The sequence below is a fragment of the Rosa chinensis genome, chromosome 6 (assembly GCF_002994745.2).
Source record: "Rosa chinensis cultivar Old Blush chromosome 6, RchiOBHm-V2, whole genome shotgun sequence".
In the NCBI taxonomy this organism is placed as follows: domain Eukaryota; kingdom Viridiplantae; phylum Streptophyta; class Magnoliopsida; order Rosales; family Rosaceae; genus Rosa; species Rosa chinensis.
This window is the reverse complement of record NC_037093.1, coordinates 60,900,956-60,926,021: the sequence shown is the minus strand read 5'-3', so window position 1 is coordinate 60,926,021 and position 25,066 is coordinate 60,900,956. Positions and strand designations below refer to the sequence as shown.

The window sequence follows — 25,066 nt, the reverse complement described above, 5'->3', positions numbered from 1 at the left end:
GCAAGCTAACTTGTCTGGGAGTTCACCTCGGGGTAGACGGAGGCTAGCTAAAAAATGGATCCCTCCTGTTGGAGTCTCTCTGAAACTGAATGTAGATGGTGCATTTTTGCCTCATGTTCCATATGGAGGTATTGGTGGTGTTCTCAAGAATTCTCAAGGGCTGTTTATTGCTACTTTCTCTCATAGGGTGAACTTTGTTAGTTCTCCATTACACTCTGAGCTACTGGTCTTAAAATATGGTTTGTTATTTCTGCTAGACCTGCAAGTAACAGAAGCTGTAGTTGAAAGCGACTGTCTAATAGCAGTGGGGGTTATAAACAATGAGGTGGAGGACCTATCTTCGCTTAGTGCTTTAATTGCAGAGGTTAAAGATCTGGTTTGTTCTAGTAACAATGTTTGTATTAGGTATGCCTCTCGTCAGGCTAATACAGTAGCTCATAGGCTTGCCAGTCATAGTTTTGATTCTAATGTTCATCATGAATGGTTTGTTAATGCTCCAGACTTAATTATGGATGCCCTCATGTACGACCTCTCTCGTACTCATTAATAAAATTCCTTTCTCTTCAAAAAAAAAAAATATATATATATATATATATATAAGTCAATGACATCAATCCGGACCAACACATATACCATGGTCCTATATATCATAATTGCTTCTTTCTGTTTCATATGGGCCTTTCAACATCTGTAGTAGCAAGCCCATGCACAATATCAAAATCAGCCGAAACAGTAATCCAGTAAACACAACGAAAGAAAAACTGATACAGATCGAAGACAACCCATCTAGGGTTGGAATTAAGAACATGTAACAAACTATCTGCATATGAATGCGGTTTAACTTTGAAATGCCATGATCTTCTTCTTTTTTTTGGATACAGGCAGGATTTTTTCTTTTTCTTTTCTTTTGTACAATGGGGGCAACAAGGCCCAAAACAAAACTCTAGTCAGCCTCAGCAAAGGCGGAGCCACATAGGGGCCTAGTGGATCCCGTGCCCCACTGAGATTGATACAAATACAACTTAGATTACATAAATCATCAGATCCCAATTTGGCAGAGTGGCCAGCAGTTTTTGTTGTGGACACTAGATCCCTGGTTCGACCTAAGGGGACAATATACAAATCTCCATACAATAGAATACTAAATCTCCGGCATACAGTACAATACTAATGTACGTACTATAGACTTCTTCTAGCTCTCTTTTCTATAATTTTCATGTGGTTTTCACACCAATGAAATCTCGTTAAAGAAAATTACGTATCGTTGTAATATATAGATTACATATACAGTTTTTTTTTAATGTTTTGCTATGATTAATTTTTTTTTTTTGTGCCCCAACAAACTAAAATTTCTGGCTCCGCCACTGCCTCAGCTGCGTAAAAACCTTTAAGCGGCTAGGAATGCCATGAATGTCATCGAGCATGGCTTAAAGGATAAGGTTACGTAGGAGCTGAAGGACATGCACCTACACAGCCCTAACTCCTGATCAGTACTGCTTTTGGCAAGCCTGTCAGTCACCATGATTTGTGCTCGATGAATATGTTGAATAGAGTACGTAAAACTCAATAATGTATGAAGCGTAGTTGGCAATTAGATATCAACGTAGCAAGAGGATGTAATTCGGTATCTGTAGGATGCTTCAAGAGTTCAAAGAGAATAGCTGAAGCGTTTCCGTGAGGTATCTCTCCCGATTAGTAATAGTGATGCCGATGATTCTCATGATGCGTAATTTTTTGTTGGCTTTGTACAAAGATATACCATGTTTAATTATAGAGGTCATTATCAAAATCAAATTATAGGTGATCCGAATATCCCAGATAGAACCTCATGCAAGCCTCTATTACAGTTTTGACCATAAACAACATATATGGCTATATGCACGTACAACTAAGACATTTAAGTTTGAAGAAACACATATAGTAAATATTGTAACAAATATTGCAGAATTCTTGAACAGGGAGAACTGAAACGTCTGTCAACTAAGCTCAGCTAGGCGGCTTGAAGAACTTCAATTTAAGTCCACTGTTGACCATACTCCAGATGCCTCCAATTGAAAAAGCCAAACTAAAGGCAATCCCCAACCAGCCCAAGATCCAATTGAAATACCAATTAAAGCTGTACTTTGTGGGCTTTTTTATGAGAACCCACATGAAGCAAGGGTAAGCGAAGGTGACTGGAAGGGTCAGTCCTCCCAATAGTCCAGCAAGGCTAGACAAGAATGGTAGTGCCACACCTATGAAGAAGGAGATGAAGCCATAGAAAACTCGAAAACCAGACCGTACCCAGATTGAACAGGGGCGGTTGGTACGACTAGTGTAACCAGCTTCAAAACTGTCGAATACGGGCATAGAGTATATCTGAAAACTGCTCAAACAATTGAACACAACTAGTAGGAAACTCATTGCAAGTAGCCCTCTGGGGATGTCATGACTGTGGAACGCGTATAATGCATTCAGTATCCCTCCAGAAGGCATCTGCAGCAATACAAAACACTAATCAATAAATCTGTAAAGATAAAAAATCTACAAGACTACAAAGGTTCAGGAAGTACACTATTATGTGTAACATATAGTTGGGCACATATTGTAGGTATCACATTTTTGTATGTACAATGTTGTCATTCAAATTTACATAATCAAACAGCCTGGGTATTTCAAGGGTAGCCAGAAAACTTACAAGGTTTCCATAAGCCCAGAAGCCTCCAATCGCAACAGGGAACACACACATGGCAATGAAGAAATAGGCAACCTTTGCACCTTTCCACATGGGTACATGAGCTGGGTGCTTAAAGGTTGATGGCATTGTTGCCTAAACAATTAAACAAAGTAAATGAAATCCTTTTAGATAAGAAAACGTGCAAACTACTAGTTACATGTAGAATTTAACAAGACAGTAAATGGGTGTATATATACCTGAATCTCTAGAACTAAATTGTGGCCTCTGAATGCAAAGGCTATGATACCAAGTGCGTTCAAGGCTGCAAAGAGGGAAGCAGAGAAAGATGGCAATGGAAGCGGTTCATAAGAAATTGTGGGTGGCCTTGGTTGGCTTACAGAGAGGACCCAAACCATTGTGGCATAAGTGATGGCTGTGACAGCTCCTACTAATGAAAGTCCAGCTATTGAATTGAGGTTTGGAAGCTGAGACAGAACGATACACAAGGAAGTGAATACTAGGTACCACTCCACTGTTGTTAGGGGATTTGATGAACAGAGAGGCCCGCAAACAATCTGGAAAAATAGTTTCATGGTCTCTCCTCCTATGAGAATCAAAGCTGTTGCAGTTCCTGCTGATAGGTAAACCGTTGGGAACAGAGCAAGCCAAACACCCAATCTTTCCCCTGCAAAACAGGAAATACATATATATGCCAATATGCCATGGAATTAAGCACTTGTTCATTAGTTAAGATCAAGCATTGCAACCATTGAATTTAAGTACTTACCAAAGGCTGCTTGAGCAAGCTCCACATATCTGTTGTACCTCTTTCCGGGAACAGCTTCATGTAGCTGAACTAAAATCCACAATGTGTACAGTTGCCAAAAGTAGGCTATGGTTAAGGAAAGCGTTCCCCAACTCCTGTAAAACAATAATCCAAGACAAGAACAACCAAGTCAATTCATTTTAACCACTTCAAATCTTTACCCAGTGGTTTTGATTTATCCTAATTTCAGTTACTTCAAAACTTTGAATATTTAACTGGATTCAACCTTTTACGTTATAATGTTGACCAGAAATTGTGGAACATAATTGAACTGAATTGACTATCATAAGTTTTTACATAAAACAAAAATTAAAAGTGAGCTAGAAAAGCCTATATAAATCACTTTCTTTATAATTAATAGGATACAATTTGGAGCCACTGTTTAAAAAACACAGGGAATACTGTATCAAAGGTATAAAGGTGTCCTCTGTGTTAAAGAAGGTGAAGAATTATGAATGGCCCCAGTAAGAGATATTTCCACAATCTGTATTGAACTTCTGGAAAAGCAAAAGATAAAGTGACGAAATGACTTTCCTCAAGGATGTTCTGTATGTCATTTAAAACATGAAACCTATTCATAATTATTAGGAATGTATAATCATATTTAACAAATGCTACCACTTTATCCCTTTAGACCCACAATCCATAAACTTTAGTCATAATCCTCTCACCAGCAGCATGTGAGGGACGGACAGATCATACAAAGATGAAGACGTTGAAAGAGTAACGACCCCATCACAGTCATTAGCATTCAATCATAATCAAGCACAAAACGCCAACAATTGGGTAGCATTAATTTGAAAACTGCATAATTTGCTCAATGTAAAAAATGAAAATCAGAACAGGGTAAAGAGATTAATTGAAATTACCAGCCAAGAAAAGAGAAGGCAACGGGAAGAACCAAGGCCTGGAATCCAACACCGGCATTGAGGTTGTGAAACGCAGCGTAGTGAGCGTTTCCATTGCGAGACTCGGTGATGGGAAGCCAAGCGTCCTGAGGGTTGAGCTTGGTCAGGTGGCCCATCTCCTCCAAATAACCCTTCATGTTGATGAGAACCCTCTTCATTGGAGTCCCAATGGGGCTCAAGAACCTAGGAGATATGAACGACGTCGGAGTCCACGCCGACGACTTAGCCTCCTTGGACGGCGGCCTAGGCGACCTCTGTCCGGAGGGTGTCTGTATCTCCGGCGTGGACACTCCACGTGGCGTCGCCGGAATCGAGATGAGCTCTGTCTCCGGCCTCTCGTCCATTTTGCTGTATGTTCTTCTCCTCTAACTAGCTAGCTAGCCAGAGCTTAACTACAGAGAGACTTCTGTCACTAGTTGTGTCACTCACACTCACACACACACACAAGTTGTGTTGTGTGTTTGTGTGTAGCTTTATAAATAATAGAGGTGAGTGAAGATCGAAGTATGGGAAGGGCGGAGTGGTGACTGTGGTGTATATAAATATATATATATATATATATATATAATCTTATATAATGGTGTATAAATGGTGATGGAGTTGGAACTTGGAGGTAGCTATTTGTTTCTCTCTGGTTTTTGGTTTCAGGAGCGAGTGTGTCGGAGCAGATAGCTAGCTAGGGTCAGTGAGTAATCATAGCCCTGGCAATGGGGCCTTTGGGTGAGTGAGTGCAAATGAGTGAGTGAGATTGATGAGACGATCGAATATGAACAAGGATGTGAGTTTGAGCATAAAAGTCTGAATAGTTTCTTATGCTCCCGTGTAACGTACCTTATGGTGGACCAACGTACCCTCCTATCCTCACAGCCTCAGTCGCTGGCTCACTATATAACGTGTATTGGGAAAAAATTCAAAACACCGATATATGCCTACACTTATATGTATACGTTAACAAAAATCGACGATATGCATTTATATCAACAAAACTATTGACGATCAGATAACCGATGGCGATTGAGAGGGCAAAACTTCCGTTAGGTCAAACAGTCAAGCTTGGTGAAGTGGAGATGGGGTCCTACACACCCTGGGACTCCCGGAATTTTCGGTTCTTGAGGCACGCGACGTGAAGAGCGTGGAGATGGGAAATGATGAGACATTATTGTAGCTCATTGTGTTGGCGTGTGGACAAGCTTTCCGAGTCTACTCTCCACAAGTTACCAGGCCCTAAACAAGGAAGCATGGTGACAGTTACGAAATATACTTTGTTTTCAAAAAGAAAATGAAAATCTACCGCTACCATCAAAGAGTCAAACTTACAATGTCCTGGATAGTACTAAGTTGATCGTAGCAAGTTACATAAATTTTGAGCGGTGGAAATGGCGACGTATGGGCGCTGAAGGCGACCTTGGATCCCCTAATATATATCAAATTTGGAGTAGCAAGCGCGCGCGTGGGGGTGGGGGTGGGGGTGGGGGTGGGGTGCCTGGTCCCGGCGGAGGACCATTGGCGGTTGGTAGGGCCGGGTAGTGGTGGTGGTAACTGGTAACTTTGAAAAAAGTGGTGAAAAAACAAAGAGAGAAACAGAATCACGTGCTTCCGTCTCGCGTTCGCTGCTGGCTAGTGCGACCTGCTCTGATTATTTTTCAACTATTATTTGTTTATACTCTATAGTATGGTAAGTCGTAAAAGTGCTCCATGGTTTGCTTGGAAAGTTGACTCAATACATTCACTGTCACGCATTGCCGTGTATATTTACTTCTGTAGAAACGCATGGCATTCAAAACGGCTCGAGCATTAATCCAGCAAATGCATGCTTCTAAGTTCTAATTATTCGCAATGATTCTTAATATATTCACTGTGAATTAGCTAGTCCCAGCCATAGAAGCGGCAATGGGCCAGAGATCTCGATCGAGTCCGTTATCTCCAGCCGAAAGCATAGTGTTTGCCTCGCCGTCAACTTTTTCCTTTGGCTCTAAACTACTTAAATTATGCTTTATGGAGAATAATCGAGGATTAATATAGGGGGAAAAGAAACGAAGAAACCAATTATATAAACAACTTGATCCTTGATGAACAAATTGAGTGCTACGAGATTGTCTTAACGGGAATACCTAGCAAGTTGCCGCAGATCAAGAAGATCATGTCTTGGGCCAAAAATGGCTGCTAAAGCGGTTGGGGCGGGTGGATCAAGACATGGGCCTAATAAGATCAATACGTATTCTCGTCCACTTGAGGGCATCAGACCCATGGTGGACAATGGGCAACGAGTGTGGCCCAAGAGAAGGCTTATACTCTCTTTTTTTTTGTCAACTAGAAGGCTTATACTTTACCAAGTTAAAAATCAGGGCCCGTCTTGAATTTTCAGAGACCGAAAATCTAAATGAAATCTATTAACTACAGGATTTTAAAAATATATTAAAAAAAATTGATTAAAAAAAAATGATAAAAATGAACAAAACAAAAAAAGAGAGTCCTTGAGGTTCGAATCCGGGTCTTTGCAATTAAAAAAAACACATCTTAATAACCAACGACGCAACTTCGTAGTTTGCACTAAAGAAAACATTTGACATTTTTATGAGATTAGGGCCGCCCCTAGTTAAAACTCTTAACTTTCCCGGCAAGCTCACAATGGCAAACATAAAATAAGTATAGGCCAGTTGCTCCAGAGCATTACAGGAATCTATAGGCTGTGCGAGTGTGTGCACCCAAAATTCCATTATGGCATGCATGCATTTGCTGTCTGATGACCGAGTTGAACATTATTTATTGGGCAGTTCAGGCACGGAATCATGAATTAAATTTGAGGTGAGCTAAATTAATAGGGATCAATAGATTTAATTACTTACATCAAGAAATAGATAAATACTCAAATTCTAACATAAATTACATTCTAATTTTGTCAAAAATTTCATTATAGAAGAGAAGTTAAAGTGTAATACATTCGCAAGGTTGAGAGAATGAGAATGAGTGCAGGAAAGAAGAGAGACCCCTATAATAATGATGTGCAAAGAGAATTAGAGAAGTGAGAGTTGAGTATGAGAAATGCAAAACCGGGTAGAGTGAAGAGGATACAGAAAACTGAAAAAGATGAGAGAAAGAGAAGAAAAGTTTTATTTATCTAATTGTCTACTTGTTATTTACAGACTACAACATATCTTAATCATACATATATATAATAATTTTTTCCCCCAAAATGTGTAGCACACCTCAGCCCACCCCTACATCCGTGACTGGGCTGGTTGCATATTGTACTATAATTACGGACCCTTGTCTCTTGCTAACTTATTTCATCGTCATCTAAGGCGGGATATATAGCCTTACTCTATAAGTAGCAATTGGCCATTGTTCTTCTTATAGCTAAATTAGAAAGTGCCATCATCGATCATGACCATCAATCCTGCCCTATCTGCTAGATCTATAGAAAGTAATTAAGACTTGATTAAATTAGAGTAATTAATTAAGGGCATGCAGATTAAGTGACACCACAGCTGACAAGTACCTAGTGATTAACGTAATTAATGGGAGAGGCTCTATTGAGGACTCAATGAACATTTTCAAAATCAACCTACGGTTGAATGAGTGGTCTCAATTTTTATTGATATATTAATTCTGCAACATATATATTATCCGGCCGTTGATTTAAAAGTCCTCACAAAGTCCTCATTAGAGTCTCGCCCACCACTAGAATAGTTTGGAAACAAGTCCCTGATTCTCTCCAATCAACTCAATCACATCCTGGATCAATTACTAGCATATTTTGCAAAAGCCCTAACATATACAATAATATTTGGGTGGTGTTTTTTTTTTTTTGAATAGAAGTTGAAATCAATAGATCAACAGCCAGAAAAAAATGGCTAAGTCTACAAAGCTTACATAAGAAAGCCAAAATAAAAGACTACCCTACTCAAGCTATAGCAAACTATTAGAGTCTCTGATGCGCTCGCAAATTTTGCAAGCCTATACAAAAGTGATTAACCTCGTCTCCTACGGAAGAAATATTCAACTAATCCTTGCTTGCCAGGCAAGCAATTGTGGTACAAACACTGATTAGAAACGTCATAGAAGACCTATAGAAGCTTCACCACCTTCACATAGACTTGAAGGAAATAAAAGCAATTGTAACTAGTAAAGAACCAGCTCCTTCCCTTTCGGGTTGGAGCCTGTACCACCACCTGCCTTGTCTAGCTTTGGGAGAAGCTTTTTCTTTACTGCCCTATTCTCGTCCCCCTGCTTTACTTTCATCTTTTCACCATAAGGTTGCTTGTTCCGACTACCTACAGGTCTCCCCCTTTTCCTTTTTACCTGAATAGGTTGTTCCTCATTGTGCATCACCGGTACCAAACCTAGATGTTCTGGTTCCAGATTCAGGTTTCTTTTTCCAACAGCTAGGCTCAACTTAAGCTCTTTGGAGAGATCATAATAGTATCCTCCTCCCTTTGTCTCCTCTGCCCTATAACACTTTCTGGGACAGTCATCATCTCAAGCAGCTCCCTGATATGAGCTGGACGCCGGGGCCGTCGTAGCAGCACTGCTGGATTGTGAAGCAATCGCTCCGGCAGTTGGTTGGGAAGCACAGTACGGAAGACCAGATCCGGACCTCCCATGCAAGCCCTAGTCCAAGTTCCTGCACACACTGTGCTAGATGATGCCGAACCAGAGGTCGAGTTAGGGTGCCCCATCTGTGACGCACCCAGAACCATGCGTTCTGCCTCATCATTCTCCTCCAATGGAGGTCCCGAGCAAGGTAGACCTACGTGAGTAACATAGCCACAAATCGAGCATCGACCAAAGAGTTTATCAAACTGAAACTTGCAGAGGAACTCGACCTCATCCTCTACCCAATACCAACGTTGGAAGGACAGAGGCCGGTTGAAAGGGATCTCCACCCTGATTCGGAGTTTTCCAACCTTCTTGGCCTGTTTATCAATCTCCTTGAAATCACCAAGGGTAAACCCAATCATAGTCATCACCCTCTCCGAGCGGAACGCAGGAGGGATGCCTTGCAGTGTAATCCAGTATGAGGATACGGTGAAAGGGACCAAGTCCATGGCCGCCACTCCATCATAGTAAGCTAGGGCAATCGGAGCGTGATTATATCCCCATGGAGATCCCTTCCAGATCCGATCCCGGTCAGTAGCGTCCGACAAAGTGATGAGAACCCTCTGTCCCTCTGCTTCCTCCATTTGGGTGGTGTTATTCACACACTCATTTCTCTATTCACACACCCCTTCTATTTTTTATTACCTTAATTCAATTCTTTTTTACAAATTACCCTAACTACCTTTCTTGCAATTCTAGTTCTTTTTCTTTTTTCTATTTGGCAAGTCAATCATGAATCAAACATCAATACATCATTATACAATAAATCAATTTTTTTTACCTATAAATGAAGGAAAAATAATACATTCATTAAGTGGAATGACATATATTATTAGATAAGGAATATGTTTCCTAGGTAATTACTGTTTGGACCCAAAATGAGCATTTTGGCCTGTTTGGCCTGACAAGGCACGTTTTGGAGAAATTGAGCCAATGTCAGTGGCTCAAGCTATATATCGTCGACAAGTTCGAAATATATATTTCGAGGCTAAATAAAGCCTACTGTGGAAGCATGGAAATGGAAAGTCAACTCTAGCACATTTTCCTACTTCGGCTAGGAGAAACCGAGCTAAACAGAAGGAGCGGTCGCCTGACCAAATGAACTCCAAATGGGCTGAAACTCTGTAGAACCATTCTAGACATCCTAAGAAACATTTCTTATGAAGAGTGCAAGATCCAGATAGAAGTGGAAGGCCTTCAAAAGATCAGTCCATTGTTCTGCAGAAGCAAAATTGGAAAACTGGACCTGTAAGGGGTCCAACAGTATTTTCGGCCCAACCACTATACTAAAAGCTCTGAAATTTTACCAGCATGATCTACACTCATAGTGGAACATTTGTTATGAAGACGTCACGGCCAAAATATGAATTCCTGATGGAGATATACATGAAGAAATAAAGGAGCCGAAAGTGCTTCCTTATCTCCAAAATTCATCATTTCTATCTCCATTAATGCTCCATCTCCACCTCCCTTATCTCCAATTAGTGCTCCACTTTCATTTGTTTAATACCAAAGTAGTTGGCATGGTAGCCTATAAATAGAGGTTACAAATTCATCACAAAACACACATTCACAACAACAACATCTCTAAGATGATCTAAGTTCTCTCTAGAGCAACCTCTCTAAGAGCAACTCCTCTCCTTCTCTTTCTCTTACCGGTGATCACACTCCTAGTCCTAGTCTTCCCAGAAGCCGACTTTCAGTACCACCAAATCCTCTGTCAACATACTTCAGTCCTAGTCTCCTCAGGAGCCGACGGTAGTGCCGCGACCACAACGGTTACAGAACCAGCCAAGCAAGGGTAACGCCCTAGCAACCCAGCCAAGCTAAAATCACGCTTTAGCAAGTTCTCCTCACTTCCCAGTGGTTCTCGCTCTGCTCGATCTACAACATCGAGTATCGATTGTGATTTTCAAGAAGCTCAGCAAAAGTCCTCGCCACGAGGCACAAAGAATCCCACGACGAGGTTGGTGCTCTCCTCGTCCACAATCGCTTGAAATAAGTCATGTCAAGGGACACCCCCGACTACCGCACCCGAACGGTGCTGGCACGCCCGCGCAGAAAAGAGACTGTTGACCAGCTGCAACAAAATTGGAGCCAAACAATTACGTTTATCTAACTAAATCTAAATTGCAAAGTTTGTCATGAGCCTTGCATAATACATTCTTATTATTTATGGGTGAGTGTTCTTTCAATACAGTTATCTAAAATACGTTATATTAAGAGTTCATACCATTGATTATGCGTGTGTCTACATTTGTCTAGTCCCTCAGGTCAGTCTTATTTAAACAATTAATTTTGAACCTTTTTTTTTTTTTTTACCTGCAAATTTCTCAAATTTGCAGACTACGTTTGAAAATGCAGACTACATTTGAAAATGGCTTATTGCCAATTTATAAGAGACAAGAAACTCTAGTAAGCTAGGTGCAATATTGGAACCTGTGGTGACCCGAGAGAGGGGTCCCACAACGCCGTGACCTCTAGCCAATGAGAAACCGACATGTCAAGAATGACATCCCGATAACTTATCAACCCGAAATCGCAAGGCCTTTTGGGTTCAGATTGTTGGTTTACAAAACACTTTCTTCGACAAATTATTCTAGCAACCGAACAGTATATTTTCAATAGCGGAATTTAAAGTGGGCTAAAGGATTTGGACTTACAATAGGAGCCTAATTTGGGAAATAACAAATCACTAAGTAAATATAAGTATGAGAGATGCGCCTCAGGGTTGTGGGACTCTCGAAATTTTGTAAATAAGTGAATAGGAAACAATTAAAAAGCAAATAAATAAGTGACTTCAAAGTCCGATTAAGGACCAAAACCTTCTTTTGATAAAGCTAAAGAGAAATGCGCCAAACCGGGCCATGTGCCTCCCCTGTACGCTTCCAGACCACATGCTCAAAACCTGCATACTATTGTAGGGGTGAGCTTTCGTCCTCGCATGCCTAGTAGGGGCCGACCCAACCATGCTAGGTTTGAAAGATAATATACTTGAAAACATTTACTACATAATATTGTGCACGTTTATCGAAAAATGCTTTAAGAAAATAGGCAACCACAAACATTTGTTTTCTTTTATAAAACATATGCAGTATTCTTCACACAACTTGGTGCTTCGAGATACTTACCTGCCGGCTAAACTCAAACAAATCGGTGACTAACCCGGTTCGTCATCATTCGAGAACCGGCCAACTACTATGTAGTCCTTGTGACTACAAGTAGCGAAAATGTTCATTTCCTGGCCTTGAGTCTCCTATGGCTGGTTCACTGTCGGTACTCACCCTTCCTCGACAAACATAGGAGCACAGCCCCCTCCGGAGGTTCACGGTTATCGACACCGTGGGATCCCTAGGAATTTACGCTTCTAGGTCCCATTCACTTTCAGGTCACAAGTACAGACATACAATGTGTACAGTATCACAACATACAAGTCTAGCCTCGATTTTCGCAAACGGCAAATATCAGTTATGCAAACATAGATATCACGAGGCATCGACTAATGATCAACCAAAAACGTACTTGCAGGCAACATATTATTTTACTAGAGCATTCCACGTATAGAAAAGTCTCTAATAAGGAATGGACAGCACACCCTACCTGGATATGGAGTGCTCGCCCAAACTTAGCTTCGTTTCTGACTGCCAATACTTCGTCCAATTCCATGTGCACACGCTCAAGTCCTTTAATAAAAACTATTTCCGATAAGAAATAAACTCATAATTTCAAATTGTTCAATTCCTTTATAAATTACCAATTTATCTCTAACCAATAATTATCGGTAACCATTCCCGAACAATTCACTTAACGTAATAAGCACATTCGGGATATGGCGATCGTAGTTCTTTCCTTAGTGTAATTCGAGTAAACCGAGTTGACATTTTTACTTAGTCTTTAAACCTTAAGCAAAAAGATAAATATCAATTACCATTCCCGAATGATCACAATTACCATTCTGGGATATGATAGCTTTAAAGTACTTCGCTAGTGACTGAATTTCTTAACCATACAAGTTTGGCTTAATCACACCATCAATTCCATGTGACATGGTTATTCATCAAATTCCTTTAAAGAGTTTACCTTGCAATACAACATTCCAATATTGATAACAGATTCACCATTTTAACTAACAAAACCTATTCTGTCCATACAAATTTCCAGTTCACTCTTATCCACAGTATAGTCAAGTTCTCATCAAACTTGACAACTCAATCAAGCATTAATCAATCAAGTGACCTTCCAAAAATGTATTTCATTTAGTAACAATCCACTAGGAAAATACAGTCCAAAATGTATTTCTAAAATACAACCACCACACCAAAACCGGTGGTTTGGCAGAGACCAACACCTTACCATTTCTCCACTTCCAACTTGGAAACCAATTTCGTCTTGACTGTATTCCACAACCATCAGCCAATTTGAATCCCTAGCAAACAAAACAGTATCAATTCTTAATTCCCGCAACCAATTCCAAATCCAAAACATATTTCAAGGTTCATACCCTTTTCTCGATATCAACCGGACTGACCCAACAGTTTCTCTCCTCTCCAAAACTTCCCAGAATGCAAAAATCCATTCAATCCTCAATTTCAAATTTAATGGCAGTGGATTAGGGTTTCTAATCCAAATAGAAATTGGATGTGTCAATTGATGGAGGGTACGATAATTACCTAATCGGAAGGCCTGAAGATCTGGTGATTATAAGCGGCAGAGCTACGGTGGTCGACGCGCCAATGACAGCACTTATAGCGCGTGCGGTGGCTCTGATCGGAGTCGGAGGTCCAAATTTTGGGGGTTTTGGGAGGTCGTGAAGCCAGGATTGTATTCATGTGGGTGTTATAGCTCGATTCAGGCCAGGAATTAAAGAACGAAGAACCGCAGATCCTCGTCTCCGACAATGGCGCTTACAGTGGTCTTCCAGCGTCAGACGTTGCAAAGGCTTTGGGGTTTGGGTGAGTGGCTTGTTCCGAATCAATTGGTGATGGTGATGAGTGGAGAAAGTGATCGAAAGCAGCCTTTCCAGCTAGGGATGGCGGCGAAGACCATGGTGGTTGCATGCAGTGGTTGGAGGCGGTGCATGCCGGTGATTCTTGCTGGGTTTAGATCGGAATTTGGTGCTGGTTCGATTGCTGGTGATGGTTTTGCTAGGTGGTGGTCGAAAATGGTGTTCTCCGGCGCTGGCAGTGGGAGGACAAGAGAGAGGTCAGGTGATGCAGCTAAAGAACAAGCGCATAATTTAACCCTAAAAATATCATTAGTAGTATAAGCAAATAGGGATCGTTCTATTCCGGGGATTGAGGGTACACCTGTCATTGTCAAACAATTAAACAATTAAAATTAAAACAAAGTATAATATTCACAAAGATATTCACAACTATAAACATTGTACACGAAAAGGGGGATTTTGTTTTTGGTTTTTCGAAAATAAAACTAAGTTAACAAAACAATTAAAATGCAAAAACATAAAAATACGAATGGAATGAGAGAACAAAGATCAAAATCGAAACATATGATTAAAATTGACTCAAACCCTAATATTGTTCATCTAAGTCATGAGAAAGGAGTTGATCATGTGAAACATTCGAAAGCAAATGAATTCCCATTTTTTACTTTTCAATGCTAATTAACCTAAGCGAAAGCACCTAGATTAATCCTATCAAACATGCAATCAAACCCTAGAAAGCTAGTCAATCATGTCATGTTTAACGCATTACACATAGAGAAAGGCTATCAACTCAAGTGTACAACTTAGTATGGAAAAGTCCACCTAATTGCAATCCTCGTTAATTAAATTCGATCTTTGTACAAAACCTTTACTACTTTGATTCAAGTTTACACAAAACGAAAAGTCGATTTCATGTTCTTAAACCTAGCACCAATTATATCGAAACCCTAAGTGTTTGCAACCACATAAGATTAAAATACAAAAGTTATCTATAACGCAAATTTAATTAAACAAACCCACATAAGCAACTCTCGAATCACAATAATATGAATCTGAAAATTCTCAATTAATCATAAAAATTCCAGAAATTAATATTTGTTCAAACACATATGTCAACTAGTTCATAACCAACGAAATTCAAAGCAAAGGTTACAAAGGAGAATCGGATTACACCGTGAGATGGGGATGGTGATGAACGATTGATGTGGTGGTCTCTTGAATCTCGAAAGCAAGCTTCAAGGTTGGAGATGGATGATGGATGCTCACGGCTGTGCTTCTTCTCCCTTGGCCTTGCTTGAACTCGTGGAGATGACTAGAGGATGGAGAAACTCACGGCTATGCTAAGAAGATTTTCTGATTTTTTTCTAAAGTGTAAATTGTATGGGGGAGAGGAACCCTTCTCAACGTCAAAGAGGTGGGTATATATAGGAGCACGGTTAGGGTTCACAAAGCAATCAGAATTTTCCACATAACTTCAACCAATGATAATTCGCCAAGTAAGCTTGTGATGTGGTCCAACCAATCATAGAATGCCAAGTAAGCCTTGTGATGTGTTCCAACCAATCAAAATTCTCTAAAATAACTCCCTAATATTTAATTGCCTAATTTCCTTGAAATTATTCTGATTTTCTTCATGAATTTCTGCTAACATTCCTTTAGGGAATTTAGGGATGAATCTAGACGCCTTTTTAGCTTTTCCTTGGTGCACACATATTTTCCTTCCATAAATATCTCCCTTGAATCTCTCTTGGCGTCATCTCCTTGATTATTTCTGATTTTCATGTTGGCAATCACACCAAATTATTCCTCCAACAATATTTCTTTCCATAAAAGTCTCCCAAGAAAATCTCTCCTTGAAATCCTCAATCAATCATCTTTAATTCCCACATTGTCACCTTGTTTTTCCATGTCATCTTCATGAAGCTTCTCGTTCCATTTATGAACTCAATTCAGCTTATTTATTCCAAAAACCTGAAAATAGAAGCTTTCTAAAATAAGAAATGGAAACTTTCTTAAACTAAAATGGAAACTTTCTAAAAATAGAAAATAGAAACTACAAAACGGAAACTTTCTACAATTAGGAACTTTCCCATTCGAAGAATGGAAACTTTCCTAAACAGAGTTTTATTAAGGAAATAACGCAGAAAATATAGGGAAATAACAGTTAAAACGTCGCATTAAAATGCTCCTATCATCAGGGAGGACGTGGCTCCAAGGGAGGAAGGAGAGAGTTTAGGTTTTTGTGGGTTCTTAAGTTCCTATTTATACTTGTGTCCGTGAAATATCCATTTTGCCCTTGCGACAAATTACGAATCTCTTCTAACTAGTTGTTTTCGGTTAAATTATTTCTCAACTTCGTCCTAGGCCCAAAACTAGATTTCGTAAAAGTTAAAATCCAAAACTTTGTTACAACTCAATTTATCGTCTCTGAAACTTCAACAAACGATCACCTCACTAAACTTTTGTAACCTTCTAGGCTAAATGAAAAAATCTCGGCCCAAACTTATATCATAAGGCCCAATAGATGGTCTCGACACTAAAACAATCTCCAAAGTCATTTCCTCCACTTAAATCACCTTGTGGAAAAATCTTATTGGCAATAAATTACTTTCGGAAATTAACTAAAATTTTCAGGGGCTCACAGAATCCGAGACAACAAGGGAGTGAAGTATACATCTTACCCCTCCTACTTTGTATGAGGACAAACTTTGCAATTTAGATTCAGTTGGATGAATGTAATTAATTACCTAGGAAGCATATTTCTCGTCTAATAATACAGATCATTCCACTTAATGAACGTATTATTTTTCCTTCATTTATAGGTAAAAGAAAATTGATTTATTGCATAATGATGTTTTTCATGATTGACTTGCCAAATAGAAAGAAAAAAAATTAATTACAAGGGATGGTAGTTAGGGTAATTTGTAAAAATGAATTGAATTAAAATAATAGAAAAATAGAGAGTGTGTGAATAGAGAAATGGGATGTGTGAATAGCACCACTCTAATATTTTATTGATAATCCGATAATTGTTCTTCATTTTGCACTGAGTTCTCATATTATCTACTATGCGTCTCTGCCCTAGGAGACAAAACTATGCATTTTGAATGTCTTTTAGGGCAAATTTCACTGTAGATCATTGACAACAACATAACAAGATCATAAGCATTTCACAGTTTATGAGCGAACCATGTTCAAGTCGTCAACTTGCAAGTTATATTACATTTATTTTTCCAAATGACCGTAAAAATTTGTCAAGATGGCCGGGTTGATCTATGGGGACGACTGGTTCCTCTTACAGTATCATACATAGAGTACGTACGTAGTAGCTATGGTTAAGTGCATTTGTAAGTATATGACCAAAACAAAAGGTACATATTATAAGTAGCTAATCATTTCTTTGACTTAATGAGTTGTGAAGGTCGTAGTATCTACATTTGCTTCTTCGCCAGGACTCAGCTTCCACTCAAACTTGATAAGAAAGCTTGAAGTTGAATCCATTAACAGAATTGAAAAATTACAGAAGTCAAAGATACCATCAGAGAGAGTGAAAAAAATAAATCCTAAAAAGAAGAAAATGCACAAAGCCTTATATATCTCTCTCTACCCAGCTCAGCTACACATTTCTTCTAACAACCTTGCTAACTGAACCTCCAGATTTGTGACACGTGGCATTGCAATCTGATGAGAAAACTTGGTAAATGAACCTTGCTGACTTAAGAGTATTAACTCTCAACATCTCCCCTCAAACGCAGCTGGGTCTTCCCAGTCTGAGTTTGCCAGAGTGAGAGTTGAACTGAGGGCCATGAAGTCCCTTTGTCATAATACCTGCAGTCTGAGTTGAACAAAGTGATAATCAGTTTCCAGGCATGGCAATAATGGAATCTGGTGGTGGTTGTCCATGATATGCAAAATCAGTAGATGAAGATGAATTTTCTGTATTTCTCCAATTACAGGTAGTAGCAATGTGACCTCTCTTCTTGCAGATTTGGCATTCTGGTGAGGCACCCTGATTTCTTGTACCATTATTGTCCCTGTCACCATCGTTATTGCTGAAATTAACCCAGTTGCTTCCACCACCATTGTTATTGTTCCAAGTGTACCTGCCTCCACCATTGTTGTTCCAAATCTTGTTGTACCCATTTCCGTTACCATTGTTGTGGTTGTAGTTGTAGTTAGATCTAGAATTTCCATTGCCATTTCCACTGTAACTATTTCTGTTGGCATTATACGTCTGCCCATTTCCATTTCCATGATAACCATTTGCATTACCATTGTTGATCTGATTAGTATCATGTCCATTAGAAGACTGACCATGGCCACCATTGTCTGCAAAACCAACATTGCCATTGTAACTCTGAGAGTTTTGAGTACTAGAACTAGCTCCTGCATTGTTGATGAGAAAATTGCTCCCAGAATTTGCAGCAAGTGAAGTATTAGCAACCATAGCAGTAAGAGAGGTCAAAGATAACGACCTATTTTCAATATCTCTCTCGGCACCAAGAAGTTGATTGAGCAAGTCTTGAGGGGTAATACGAGTTTCCCTTGCTTTCAACACAGTCATAATCATATCATACGCTACAGGAAGGCCATTAAGAGCAACAACAACCATATCTTCCTCTGGAACTTTAACTCCTAAACTGAGTAATTCATCTCTAGCCTTGCTAATTCGCAAGAGAAAACGCTCAATGGTGTCAGAACCCTTTTGTAGAGTTTGAAAAGAGGTCTTTAATTGCATCACACTAGACATAGAAACAGTAGAATAACGCATGTGAAGTTTATCCCAAGCCTCATGTGATGACTTACAACCCACAACATACTCCATTGCTTCTGGAGAAAGTGTAGCAATGATCAAACTGATTAAGGCTCTATCAGTCTTTTTCCAGTCTCTAAAAGCTGGAGTCAGAGTAGTAGTTACTCCATCTTTCTCAGTGAAGACAAATTGAGGAGGACAAACATTAGTCCCGTCAAGAAATCCAAACAAGTCATTGCCCTCAAGCAATGATTGAAGCTGAAAACTCCAAGTAATGTAATTACCATCTTCAAGACGAACAGTTATCATACTCAATAAGGAGTGAATAGGAGATTGAACCACAGCCATGATGAATTGACTAGAAAATAATGAATCTTGCGCAGATCGAAAAAAAACAATAGAGCACTGGTAGGAACAATAACAGAGATTCACCAAGAAATGGAGAGCTGGGCTACCCTTTTGGGGGATTTACCAGTCAAGCAGATAAAGCTGGGTTACCCTTTTGAGGGATTTACCAATCAAGCAGATAAAGTTGGACTACCCTTTTGGGGGATTTACCAGTCAAGCAGATAAAGTTGGGCTACCCTTTTGAGGGATTTACCAATCAAGTAGGAACAATAACAGAGATTCACCAAGAAATGGAGAGCTGGGCTACCCTTTTGGGGATTTACCAGTCAAGCAGATAAAGCTGGGCTACCCTTTTGGGGGATTTACCAGTCAAGCAATATATCAAACGCAGTAGAAGCGTACAATAACAGATCAAGATTCATAAGAACCAAACAACTACAAGCATTGGTAGAACGAAATTACCATAACCATGAGGAAAGCGCAGATCAAGATGAAGCGGAAGCACGAAGCGAGAAGAAGAAAAAGCCCCAAATCGAACGAACCCTAATTTGAGCGAGCCACCAAATCGAAATGAGCCACAGAACCTCATAATCGAAACAATTGCGCGAGCGTACTGGCTCTAGATACCATGATAAGAAAGCTTGAAGTTGAATCCATTAACAGAATTGAAAAATTACATAAGTCAAAGATACCATCAGAGAGAGTGAAAAAAATAAATCCTAAAAAGAAGAAAATGCACAAAGCCTTATATATCTCTCTCTACCCAGCTCAGCTACACATTTCTTCTAACAACCTTGCTAACTGAACCTCCAGATTTGTGACACGTGGCATTGCAATCTGATGAGAAAACTTGGTAAATGAACCTTGCTGACTTAAGAGTATTAACTCTCAACAAAACTCCTGTACCAACATACCAATACCGGTGCATGCTATTAAGTATTAACAGTGCCTGAAGAGAACCAGCGCATGCTCCCTTTCCAGTTCCAAAAGCCATTGTCTTGTGCAAATCCATTGGATCGTATTTCTTCTTGTCCATAAATCTCTCTGGCTTCCATTTATTCTTCAGGGCTTTCCCAGACATTCTTGTCCATGTTGCATCCGTATGTGTTAATAGCAATCTGCAGATGTATATATTTTCAATTAGACAATTAATAATCCACTTTCTAAGAGGATCAGCTAGCTTTAACCTTATATGACCTTATATAAATATATAGTATGTGATATATGTACCTCAGTTCCAGCAGGAATAATATAGTAACCACCCAAATGATTGTCTTGAGACGCATATCTTAAAAGAGCTATTGCAGATGGACTGTGGTTCCTTAAAGTTTCATGGAAAACAGCACTCAGGTATGGTAGTTGGGGCAAGTGTTCCTCACTAATCTTTTCCGATCCACAAACAACTCGAATTTCTTCATAAAGACGTTCCTGGCGGATAGGATCTTTAGTTCTTTACCGAGTTGATACATAGCCCATTCTGTTGTCACCAATTTAGTATCGGCTGTCTCAAGAATTATCTCCCAAACCAACATAGTTATTTGTTCCATTGTAAGCGTCGACGACAATGTTTTTGCTTCAGAGAGCAAGAAGTCGACAAAACAATTTACTTCCTCGCCTGAATCAATTCGCTTCTTTTGTTCATTAATCAGGGTTTTCATCACTGCTTTCCTTCGGGAATAGATTCCCTGAATTTTAGTTTCCAAGCTCTTATTGGGTATCCATCTTTAATCTCTCCAATCAACCTCAACCGCACCCTCCAGCCGCTAATGTCTCGAAAGTCGTTTCCCTAGCTCGTCTACGTAAATGCCCTATTCTCCTATGTTCTTTCCTAATGCCTGCACATGAACATATAATAATGTGCATGTTCTAGCTTATATCTTAATTTTGTACGCTTATTATGGAAAAATTAAAATACTTGTTGAGCAAACAATATGGAAGAGTCTATCTAGCTTGTATACTTATTCAACGCAAGTCTGCAGAGTTCAGACTCAAATATTTTCTTGAAATTTACCTAAACCCTAATAGTGTGCATGAGCTTACTATTTTGAAGAGTTTACAGGTCTCTCACAAGCCTAGACGTGCTCCACGAATTGTTGAGGTGAATTGGTTTCCTCCTTTAATTGGCTGGGTTAAAATTAACACTGATGGAGACTGGAGAAGTGCATCCGGTCAAGCTGGTTTTGGTGGCGTATTTCGGGATTATCACGGTACTTTTCTTTGTGCTTTTTCCTCTAGTTTTGATATTCCAAGTTTAGTGGCAGCAGAAGTAATGGCGGTGATTAAAGCAATTGATTTAGCTTGGGTACGTGATTGGAAACATATGTGGTTAAAAGTAGATTCTTCTTTGATTCTTAATTTACTCAAATCTCCTCAGCTGGTGCCTTGGCAATGGCGAGTTGAGTGGGGTAATTGTTTGCACTGTATCTCTCAAATGCATTTCCACTCCTCGCACATTTTTCGGGAAGGAAACCAGGTTGCAGATGCTTTTGCAAATTTTGGCCTTTCTTCGGCAGGCTTGATTTGGTGGGATTTCCCTCCAAATTTTGTTTCATCATTATGTAATAGAGATTATTTGGGTATTTCTAATTTTCGTTATTGTTAGTTGGGGTTAGAGTTAGCTTCATTTTCCGTTTACTTCTGTAGGGTAAGCTTTACGTCCCCCTCTTATGTGTTTCTTTTTCTTTCTTTTGAAATAAAGGGGAGATGGAGAGCATTGTTGCTCTTCTATCTTCAATCTTAATAAAAAAAAAGAGAGGTGCAAACTTGAGACTGCAATCGGCTTGAAATATTTTCTCTCATGGTGTCTCTGTACGTGGCTTCGGTGTCGCTTCTGTGTATATTATGCAATTGTCATAGTTATAAACTTATAGTAAGATGTAACTACTATAATATCTACATACACGTATTATAATCGATAAATTAGACTTTATGTACGCAAATAATTGTCAATATGTAGGTATATACCTGAGCATTTGGTCCAAGAACATTTTGGAATACGCATCGTTTGGTCATCTTGTGAAAATCATCGTAGTCACTTGCTGCAATCAAACATTTATTGGAAGTGAGAACCTTTAGCGCCGTCGATAGCTTTCTCATGGAGATGGAGGAACGTCTTGTCACCGAGCCCTGAAACAACCATTAATCAAAATTCAAAAGCAAGCAAGCTAGGTTATGCATGCATGTCGCCTTCCGGTACCGTTATTATATTCAAAGCCAGCCAGAGATCGATGATCGAGCAGAAAAATATTAGTACATCAGTAAATTTAATGAAAAAGGGCACGCACCTCCCTGGCAACAACGTTGGAATTGAGAACTATTCTAGTCTCTAGATGAAGCACCCAACCTGATAGAATAGGTTAGTCCACACTCCTCAGCCCACTTTGTAAATGTCTTGTAGTGTTTTTTCTCCTTCAGTTGCAGCAAATTTCCAATCATATCAGCCCAGGTACCGCTGGATATATACACGGCTAATTAGTAATAAAAATGATGCACGACATGAAAATGAAGGCAGAATTGAAGTACCTAGCTAGCTACTTACCTGGCACAGTATGGCGTTTGGCATATGATCCCTTATAATTCTTGGTGAATTTGACATATAGCAACAGAAAAGAATCGAAAGAGCAGCGAGTGCAACAAGGATCGAAAACGACGTTGCTGGAAAATCTTCAACGATATTATTCGTCATTGTTATTGATCGATCTATTTCCTGATAGAGAAGCTAGTTTACGCGTTTAGAATGGATTTCAACACATAACAGTTTATGAAATGAGACTAACAAGATGGAGATATATGTACCCGGAAAGTGGGCATTGGGAAAGGAAATACTTTCCTTTCCTGCGTTTGGGGACAGCCAAGGAAGGGAAACACTTTCCCAAATGAAAGGAAAAAGTGGAGGAATTTGGTTCCCTCCCCCCTCCGGAAACACTTTCCCAAAGGAAAGGAAAGTGATTCCTTTCCTTTCCAGTCAACCAAACATGGCCCTAGAGTAACAGAGTAGTTTAGCAAATTTTCACTAACCATGCAAATTAATGATTGAAACCGTTCATTTTTTAATTAAATATGCTCAAGAAACAAACAAAATCAATAATTTGATATATTGTTTAGCTAGATTTTTTTTTTTGAGGAGAAAAGAAAAAATTACAAAGAAAAGCCCCTCGGGCAACCAAACCTAAACTTGTCCCAATAAAGAGCAGGGAGAGCCGAAGCAGGGAGACACTGCAACCAAACTCTAGGAGGCGATCCAGAACCCGTAGACGTAATGGCATCAGCTAGATGATAAATATGGAAATATGGAATCTAATAGATAAGCATGTGTTTTATGCTCATTGGTGTTCCGGAGATCGTCTTTCCTTATTGAGTATAGGATTTTAAATGTGACGGTTTGTACGTAATGGACTATTGGCCTCTGGAATCTTATTCCCTCATTGGTTTAGACCTTTTGTGTCATATAGTAACAAGAAACAGATTGATGCCGTTTTGCCTTTTCTGGTAAGCGCTTCACCGCGTGCAGATCAGTATAGACTCTATAGAGACACAAGAGGCAGGCATTGTGATGTCATGTACGTAACGGACATGGAAAATGTCCAGTTACAGTGTTTCACTAAGCTCAGCTTCAACATCGATCTCTTAATAATTAAAAGTTCAGTTTGAGGTGCCAGGATCAGTTTCGTATTGTATGCAATCTGTTTCAAACTGACCACATGATATAAATTAAGATATCTTCAGATAATAAAATATTCAATACATGTACACCTCTACAGTTTCTTCCTCTACATCTTTCAGAGTCCACGAACTCCTTCACCAATCTATCAATGGCTAGCTATGTGGGTGCATGCTATTAAAAATGTCGGAATATATGGATAGGCGCCCGGCCTTGATTGCCGTGCACATGCCCTCTCTCCAGCTCCGAGCCTCTGAACACCATCGTCTTAAACGAATCAATTGGATCATACTTTGCTTGCCGAAATCTCTACGTAGTTGGGGCAGGTGTTCTTCAGTAACCTTGTTGATAGAGACGATTCTGTTACATAATTAACGATAAGGCAAGGAAATCAGTATCAGGTACTCATTTACGGGAAGAGTGAAAATTTAGTGATCGAGTCGCTAAAACATTAACCTAACAGGCCTGCCAAGACGAATTGACATAATTATAAATGGCCCACTAAGCTAACAGGCCCATAATAGACATAAAAGTAGCACAGCCGAAAGAGGAAAAATGGAGGGTTGCCTTTGTAGGTGGTCTAAAGTCCTCGAATCAGATGGGGGATTTGAAATTAAGTTGGAAAATAGACAAATAGTTCACGGCTTCACGCTGTCTGGTTCACATTAGACAGTTAGTGGGTGTTGACTGGGACTGGAGCTGAAAGTGAAACTAATTATAAGTTTATCTTCTTTGTTAATATAATTGAAACGATTGACTGTCATAAAATCGCATTCTTCCTCTTAATTTGTAACTAACCTACTCAGATTGTGAGATAACGAAATTTAATGTCAATTTCCAATATCTTTACACACGTTTTGGATATGGACTATGTCAAACATTAATACTTGATCTTGAGCAATGAATTATTATGGTTTGTTTAAACAATAGTCATTAGGCATAAGAAATTGTCATTTTCATTCTCTGTCTTTAGAAAACGATGTATGAAGCTTTTCAGACTGCAAAATTAAAAATTGAATTAAAAATTTTAAGTTCAATTAAAGATTCAATAGAACGATTTAGCTATAGAAGTAAACCGGATACATAATTTGGTGTTCATGATTAATGATTTTCTTATTATTTAATAACTAAATGTCAAGACGAGGATTATATATGCATCATTAGTCATTCACATTCCTTAATCCAATCAACTAACAATGTTGGTAACGTATGCGCTTCCGTCATCGACTGCCTGCCTCACTACCAGACCCCTCATCATGACATGGAGGCTCCACAATATCAAATGAATCACTCAGCGGTTGATAGAGTCAACAGCACATGGTCAACAAATTAAAGCCCTTTCCTTTCCATATATAATATTTCCTGTTTAGC

General features: G+C 39.4%; 1 protein-coding gene and 1 pseudogene across 1 annotated transcript; both read right to left on the bottom strand.

Moving 5' to 3' along the window:
* Positions 1 to 1,761: 1,761 nt before the first annotated feature.
* Positions 1,762 to 5,275, bottom strand: LOC112172604 (lysine histidine transporter-like 8). The gene is made up of 5 exons (XM_024310005.2): positions 4,352 to 5,275; positions 3,444 to 3,577; positions 2,914 to 3,341; positions 2,678 to 2,809; positions 1,762 to 2,475 (listed from the first exon to the last, which is right to left on the bottom strand). Exons 1-5 carry the CDS (start codon positions 4,732 to 4,734, stop codon positions 1,987 to 1,989), a joined length of 1,566 nt encoding a protein of 521 aa, XP_024165773.1. The 5' UTR covers positions 4,735 to 5,275; the 3' UTR covers positions 1,762 to 1,986.
* Positions 5,276 to 17,339: 12,064 nt separating this feature from the next.
* Positions 17,340 to 22,470, bottom strand: LOC112171712 (annotated as a pseudogene).
* Between the last annotated feature and the right edge of the window lie 2,596 nt (positions 22,471 to 25,066).

What these genes read in the sequence shown, in the direction of transcription:
- LOC112172604 (XM_024310005.2), bottom strand. Translation starts at nt 4,734, where the DNA reads ATGGACGAGAGGCCGGAGACAGAGCTCATCTCGATTCCGGCGACGCCA. An exon ending in ATTTAGTTCTAGAGATTCAG is followed by an intron (nt 2,810 to 2,913) that starts GTATATATACAC and finishes TTAATTGTTTAG; the next exon opens with GCAACAATGCCATCAACCTT. An exon ending in TCTGGGCTTATGGAAACCTT is followed by an intron (nt 2,476 to 2,677) that starts GTAAGTTTTCTG and finishes GTATTGCTGCAG; the next exon opens with ATGCCTTCTGGAGGGATACT.